At 48.1% G+C, this 8,076-nt stretch overlaps 1 protein-coding gene across 1 annotated transcript in view; it reads right to left on the reverse strand.

Moving 5' to 3' along the window:
• The window catches only part of VAV1 (vav 1 guanine nucleotide exchange factor), a 101,171-nt gene extending 97,493 nt beyond the window's left edge, over nt 1-3,678 (reverse strand). The window contains exon 1 of the mRNA XM_006869009.1: nt 3,475-3,678. Within this exon, the coding sequence (XP_006869071.1) occupies nt 3,475-3,678 (204 nt within the window). The remainder of the gene's footprint in view (nt 1-3,474) is intronic.
• Between the last annotated feature and the right edge of the window lie 4,398 nt (nt 3,679-8,076).

Below are 8,076 nucleotides of genomic sequence, written 5' to 3' on the forward strand. Positions count from 1 at the left end.
CGTAGTGGTTACAAATCGGGCTGCAAACCTCAAGGTCAGCAGTTCAAAACTACCAGCTGTTCCATGGGAGAGAGATGAGGCTTTCTGCTCCCATAAAGATTTACAGCCTCGGAAACCCTGTACAGGGTTGCTATGAATCGGAACCAACTCCACGACACATGACAACAACAACAATGATGGATAAATTATGAATGGATAAATAGATAACTTATGGATGGATTGTTGTTGTTGTTGTTGTTGTTGTTAAATGCCATCAAATCAGTTCCGACATATAGACCCTGTATGGGATTTCTGAGGAGCAGCTGTTGAGTTTGAACTGCCAACCTTGAGGTCAAGAGTTTATCCTATGGCGTCATACTAGGATTATAAATAGATTGATGAATAGATTAATGAATGGATTATGGATGGTTGGATGAATTATGGCTGGTTAGATACATAAGCTATGAATGAATGGATAGATGACTTATAGATGAATTGATGGATTGCTGAGTAGATAAATGGATTATGGATTATGGATGGATGGACAGATGGATGAAAATATTTTTCCTATCTTCTTTAAGGAGTCCTTGTGTAGTGCTCCAGGATAAGGTCAGTTTGAACCACAAGGTCAGCAATTCAAACTCACCACCTGTCCCTCGGAAACCCTATACAGGATTGCTACAAGTTGGAACCAACTCAATGGCACTTAATAACAACAACCTCTTCAGTGTGTTCAAGAGCAAAGATGTCAGTGTAAGGACTAAGGTGCATCTGACCCAAGCCATGGTATTTTCAATAGTCTCATGTGCATGTAGTAGCTCTGGTAGCGTAGTGGTTATAAATCGGGTTGCAAACCTTAAGGTCAGCAGTTTGAAACTACCAGCCACTCCGCAGGAGAAAGATGAGGCTTTCTGCTCCTGTAAAGATTTATAGCCTCAGAAACCCAGTACAGGGTTGCTATGGGTCAGAACCGACTCCAAGGCACTGAACAACAACATGTGCATGTGAAAGTTGAACGATGAATAAGGAAGACCACAGAAAAATTTATGTATGTGAGTTATGGTGTTGGAGAAGAATAGTAAAGGTACCATCGGCTGTCAAAAGAACAAACAAATCTACATTGGAAGAAGTACAGCCAGAATGCTCCTTAGAAGCCAGGATGGCCAGACTTGGTCTTTCATACTTTGGACGTGTTATCAGGAGAGACCAGGCCCTGGAGAAAGACATCAAGCTTGGTAAAGTGATGGATCAGTGAAAAAGAGGGAGACCCCCAATGAGAAGGATTGGCACAGCAGAGCAGCAATGGCGCCAAGCCCCAGCAGCGTTTCGTTCTGTTGTGTGTAGGGTCGCTATGAGTTGGCGCTGAGTAACAGCATCTAGTAACAAGAGCCCTCTTTTCTGGAAGCAACTAAGGGGAAAGAGAGGGTCTATGTCAAGGGAATGAAGGACACTGGGAAGCCTTCTAAATCTCCCTCCCCCCATTGGGCCCACCCTCAGTCTTCCTCTCCCTGCCCTTCCCCATCACAGGACCCTTCTTAAGCGATGCAGACACAGACACACCTAGAGAGATCGTTCCTGTGGCTCCTCCCTCTGTGGTGTACAGGTCTCGGTGGGGTGAATTTGAAGGAGGCAAAATGGGCAGAGGCAGGAAGGTCTAGAGTTCCCAAAGACCAGACAACGAGAAACTGCCTACTTATTCTTCATCACTCAGCAGAAATGCCCTCTCTTGCGTAATACCAGAGTGTCCCATGCAATGCCCTGCCCTCACCCTCGAACCTCCGAGCCATACCTGACCACACAGGGCTGGGAAAGACCAAGGCCCCGGTGCTACGCAGCACAGAGAATCAAGGCAGGCCCACAAGTACAGATATCTCCCTAGGGGTTAACACTATGTCTCCTTGCCCTCTCTCAGAGAATGGGTTTTAGGAAGATATATACAGGGGTGGAAATTCACCTACTTTCCCTTTAATGGGTATAGACTGTGTCTCCCAGACCCCTGCTAAGTTTGTGACCTCGTAGGTCCCATGGCTGCTTCCTCATACCCTGCAAGCCACAAGAAGATGAAGCAAATGTAGGCAAATCTAGGATGGTGTTTAGTCACCAGGCTGGCTGGGGATGGGGAAGGGGGAGACTCAGGGCTGTCTTCTGCCTGTGCTGGGGAGGGGTGAACCCCTGAGTGAAGAAAACAAGGAGGAACAAAGGGCCCCCCCACCTCCCCCATAGGCAGTCTTATCTTCTGGGAAATCTCTCGAGACCCCCAGGGGTCCCTCTCCCAGCTCAAATGGTACCTGACACAGGCCAGCAAGGATGTTGGACCATCCAACACTGCCCACCGGACCCAGAGCCCCCTAGGCACACACCAATGCTCAGGTCCTCCTCAAAGCAACGCCTTCCTTTTGAAGAGGGGGCCTGAGGGCTGGGCAGCAGGAGTGTGTCCCCTCAGACCCCAGGACAGACTGCATCCCCTCAGACCTCAGGATAGATTGTGTCCCCTCAGACCCCAGGACAGACTGTGTGCCCCCAGGCCCCAGCTCTGGAACCTGACATGACCATCCCAGCCCTTCCTCTGTCCACACCTAACGACTCCACTGTGTCCTCTAGCACCCAGAGACTGTGCTCAAGAGAGAAGACAATCTGTCACCTCCCCCACCTCCCCAACCCCAACCGCAGTCAAATAGGGATTTGAATATATTTCCTGAGCAGGGGAGGTCACACTCAACTCCACAGTCCCCTGGACTCTGGGCCCCTGCAGAACACCCTACACAGAACGCAGCAGCTATTTCTAGATGGGAGAGTCCCAGGGCTCACTCTTCCGCCAGGCCTAGGCTCTGCCTCAGTTTCCTCCCAGGATGCACAAAGACGGGGAGCCCAGGGCCAGGGGCTGCAGCCCCCCATGCCCCACACTGCCCCAGGCCCCAGGCAGGAAGCCAAGGGGAAGGAAGATTCGAGGGGAAGGAAGGGGCCCAGGGCCTGGGAGGTGACACACAGGGGAAGAAGTTGGAGGCCTGAGGCCCCTCCCCAAAGCCAGAATCTGAGGTCAAAGGAGTCCAATAGCATAGGTCCCCTGTGAACCACCCAGAGGATCCCTAAGAACCCTGCAGGACCCTCAGAAAGCCCCAACTGGAGGGCTGGGACCCCCGCAGGCGTCCGCCTGGAGTTTGGGAAAGTTAACCACTGCAGGGCCAGCTCCGGAGCGGATTTTTTTGACTCATGGTGCCTCCGTGGGGTCTTCAAGCCTGAGACTTTCGGAAACAGACCACCAGTCTGTTTGTCAGGGGCCTCTGGGTGGTCTCAAACAACCAACCTTTAGACAAGTCATCATTTCCTCACTTAGCCTTTGTGCCACCCCAAAGCCTATCACCCCACATGGGGCCTGTAAACTCCAGAGTGGAAGAGAAACCCCCTCGAATTCGGAGTACTCCCCTCAACCTTGCCACTCCAAGATACATTGAGGGCCAAGCCTGGGGCACCCCTCACCTTGCCCCGGCAGCTCACCTGGGACATCTGAGGGCGCAGGTTGACCTCGCGTAGGTTGATGGCGTGGGGCAGCAGGTTGTTGAGCAGTTGACAAAGTAGGACCCCATCCCGGAGGGCCTGGGCCAGCTCGCACACCTGGGCTCCATCCCAGGTCACGCGGTGGCTGGGCGGTAGCACCCGACACTGGATCAGCCAGTGACTACACTGCCGCCACAGTTCCATGGCTGCTGCTGCCGCCGCCACCAGCCACACACCCTCGCAGCCTCCACCACCCGCCTGCCTGGGAGCGACAACTGGTCCTACCACTTCCTCTTCCCTGCCTGTAACTGTTGCAGAGGACGGGGTGAGGAGGAGGAGCGTGGGGTGGGGGAGCACCTGCGGCCCAGACTGGCCCTGCCCTTGTCCTTGGGGTCTGGTCTCTCCTTCCCCATCAACTCCACACCCATCTCAGGGGGTGGGGGAGGCCAGGGCAGTAAACTGAGGCTGCTGGCCTTCTCCACGTCCAACCCCTTGTCACTTTCTGAAATACACCCCAAACCTGCCCACTTCTCATCCTCTCTGCAGCCTCCACCCTACTCCAGTTCCCGCGCTCCGCCCCCGTGGTCTGTGCTCCCCACAGCAACCAGAAGAAGGCTGTGAAGACTTAAGTTAGGGCATGTCTTTCTTCTGCCTACAACCCTCCATGACTCCCACCTCACTTGGAATAAAAGTTAAAGTCTTCCCCTTGTACCACCTGCCCTGTCCCCTCCCTTTCCTTCCCTCTCAATCTCTTTCTCCAGCAACACTGGCTATCCCTCTGCCTTATCCCTTCACCTCCAAAAGACCTTTAACCAAAACTCACCTCCTCCTGAGATCCTCCCAACCTCCCCCACCCACCTACCATTCCAAACACAGCCCTCTTTCCTACCTTGTCACACCTTACACCATCTCCTCACATAAAGCCTGGTGTGGCCCAGCAGGTTAATGAGCTGGACTGCAAGGTTAATTTGAACCACAGGGACGGCGGTTCAAGCTACCAGCAACTCATCGAAAATCCTGTACAGGGTCACTATGAGTTGGAACCAACTCGACAACACTTAACAACAACCATGCTACAAGCCAGATCTGTTCTTCTGCTGATTTGGATCGCCCCTTTCTCACACCAGCACACTCATGACAGGAGACATTTGTACCTCTTTCATTCACCATAGGTCCCCAGGCAACATAAACAGTGTGTACTCAACTATCATATTTTGTTTCCCAAAGAACATGCACATGATAGATTTGTGCTGACTTCACACTCCCCTCCCCACATTATTTTCCTAAACATGCTATGCTAGTTTGTTTTGACATGTTGCTGTCTTGAGTCAACACTGTTGTTGTTGTTGTTGTTGTTAGGTGACGTTGAAGCAGCTCCGACTCATAGTGACCCCTATGCACAGCAGAACGAGACACCGCTCGGTCCACCACCATCTTCACAATTTTTTTTTGTTTGAGCCCATTGCCGCTGCCTCTGTGCCAACCCCTTCCAGCGAGCATGGTCCTCTTTTCTGCTGACTTTCTAATTGACTAAGCATCATGTCCTTTTCCAGGTGTCCCTCCAGAGAACATGTCCAAAATACGTGAGACAAAGTCTCATCATCCTCCCTTCTAGGGAGCACCCTGGTTGTTCTTCTTCAAGACAGATTTGTTTATTCTTCTAGCAGTCCGTGAGACTTTCACTATTCCTCTCCAACACCCTAACTAAATCTATCCATTCTTCTACAGTCTTCCTTATTCATTGCCCAACTTTCACATGTATTATAAAGCTACTGAGAATACCATGGCTTGGGTCAGATGCACCTTAGTCCTCAAACTGACATCTTCGCTCTTCAACACTTTGTAAAAGGTCTTGTGCAGCAGATTTGTCTAATGCAATATGGTGTTTGATCTCTTGAATGTTGATGGTAGATCTGAGCAAAATGAAATTCCTGACTATTTCAATCTTTTCTCCTTTTATCAAGATGTTATTTATTAGTCAGTTGCAGGGGGTTTGTTTTCTTTATGTTGAAGTATAATCCATACTGAAGTCTGTATTCTTTGATCTTCATCAGCAATTGCTTCAACAATACTTTCTTTCAGCAAGCCAAGTTGTGTCATCTACATATTGCAGGTTGCTAATGAGCTTTCCTCCGATTCTGATGCCACATTCTTCATCAGACAGTCCAGCTTCTCGTATTACGCACTCAGCATATAGATGGAATATTGTATGGTGAAAGGATACAACTCTGGCATACACTCTTCCTGATTTGAAACCATAAATTATCCCTGTTCTGTTCAAACGACAGTCTGTTGGTCTGTGCATGGGTAAGGAATGAACAAAAATTAAATCCTCTGGAATTTCCATTCTTCCCAATGCTATCCATAGTTTGTCATGATCCACTCAGTCAAATGCCTTTACATAATCAATAAAACACAAGTAAACATCATTTTGGAGTCGTAATGTGACACTGCAGGTTAAGCACTTGACTTCAAGGTCTGTTTGAACCACAAGGTTGGTGGTTCAAACCCACCAGCCACTCCTTGGAAACCCTATACAGAGTTGCTAGGAATCAGAATCTAGTCAACAGCACTTAACAACAACTGGGTAGTCTCTGCTTTTAGTCAAGATCCATCTGACCTCAGTAATCGTATTACACATTCAAGGTCCTCTTCTGAATCCAGTTTGAATTTCTGGCAGCTCTCTGTTGATATACTGCTGCAAACATATTTTAATTATCTTCAGCAGAATTTTATTTGTGCTTGATCCTAATGATATTGGTTGATAATTTCCACAATCTATAGGGTCACCATGCTTTGGAATGGTTCTCTTCCAATTGGTTGGCAAGGTGAGCAATCTTCCAAGTTTCTTGGCCTAGACAAGTAACTACTTCCAGAACTGTATCAATTTATTAAAACATTTCAATTAGGATTTCCTCAATTACCGGCACCTTGTTTCTTGCTAATGCCTTCAGTGCAGCTTGAACCTCTTCCTTCAATACCATCAGTTCTTTTTTGTGTTTTTTTTTTTAATGTTTTCTTATGATTTATGTGATAGTTTACATGGGAGAACATTAGCTTTACATTCATCCTATTATATATCGTTTCATTGCCATGGTTACAATCCCCTCCATGCATCATCAACCAACCAAAGGGTATACACTACAAGCCTGCCCCCCCCCACCCCCCGGTCATCAGCACAGAGCCCCTCTCCCTCTCTGGGTCTAAAGTCCCCAGGCGCTCCATCTCTCCATGTCATTGTCTCTGCCTCCATCTCAGCCATCACTGCTTCTCTGGATAGGGTCCCACACTCGGCTCTTCTCCCTTGATGGTCCCAGGGACCTACGTTCCTAGACTGCAAAGTTAATCACTCCTCTCCTTTTGCTACACGATGTCTACCTTTACATTTCCAACCCTCAGAGTCAGTCCTAATAGCAATTATTCACTATTGTACCACAAGAGACCTATCCCCAACTCCTTTCATCAGCCCTGCCCAGACAGATTGGATACTACTCAGTGGAGATTCTACCTTCCTCCATGCCCTTTGGATCTAGGCTCCTTCTTGAAAGCTTGTAAGCCAGTCACTTCTTGCCTTTGTAGCCCCCCCATTTTGGGTAGCCAATGTCCAAGTTGTCCATCCCTGTGTAGCAAGGGGGTGGGAATTATCTTCGCTATAAAGATTTGTTCCCTCTTTTGAGCTCCTGCATCCATAGATGTAGGTCAAATTCATCAAATTGTGTCAGATTACTCTTTTTTTCCTCTTCTTTCTTCTTCTAGTTGAGCTCTGTTCATACAGCCATTGAAGCCAGGTCAAGTGGGCATTATCTGCAAGTATGGGTGTTCTTATGCATATACCCTCTCTTCTTAACAGCTGGATGCTTCACTTTCCACTCTAGTCCTCTGTGGCTATGTCACTGACTCTGGGCCCAGGAGTCCGCAGGTCTTGCCACACTGCTGGCCAACCAGATCTCCACCCGGGTTCACAGGAGTCTATTGAATGTTGTAGGACTTAGCTCGCAGCTTCATTGCTGTTTTTCCCTCACTTCCCCTTATCAGTGACCCACGTGGTCACCAATCTGAGCGCATGTCTGCTCATGTATTCCCACTGAGTCTTAGTCTTGGCAGGGGATTTGCCCTGAGAGGACCCAACCACTTGACTTGATGTCTCCTGAGCGAGCAACTTGCTTGTTCTTGTAGTAATCTGTCAGGTTGCCATTATTGTTTCATATTTTTCCTGCCCAGTACCATCAGTTCTTGATCACATGTTACCTCTTGAGTTGGTTGAACATTGACCATTTCTTTTTGGTACAGTAACTCTGTGTATTCCTATCATCTTCTTTTGATGTTTCATGTGTCATTCAATATTTTGTCCATAGAATCCTTAAGGCTTGATTTTTTTTTTTTTTAACCTTGAGAAATGCTGAGCATGTTCCTCCCTTTTAATTTTCTAATTCCAGGTGTTTAACACATTTACACAATTTCTTTATAATTATTGACTTTGTCTTCTTGAGTTGTCTTTCGAAATGTTTTGTTCGTCTCTTTTACGTCATCACTTTTTCCAGTTACTTTAGCTTCTGTATGGTCAAGAACAAGTGTCAGAGTGTTTTCTCACGACCATTTTGG

Source organism: Chrysochloris asiatica, unplaced genomic scaffold (assembly GCF_000296735.1).
Source record: "Chrysochloris asiatica unplaced genomic scaffold, ChrAsi1.0 scaffold00125, whole genome shotgun sequence".
NCBI lineage: Eukaryota > Metazoa > Chordata > Mammalia > Afrosoricida > Chrysochloridae > Chrysochloris > Chrysochloris asiatica.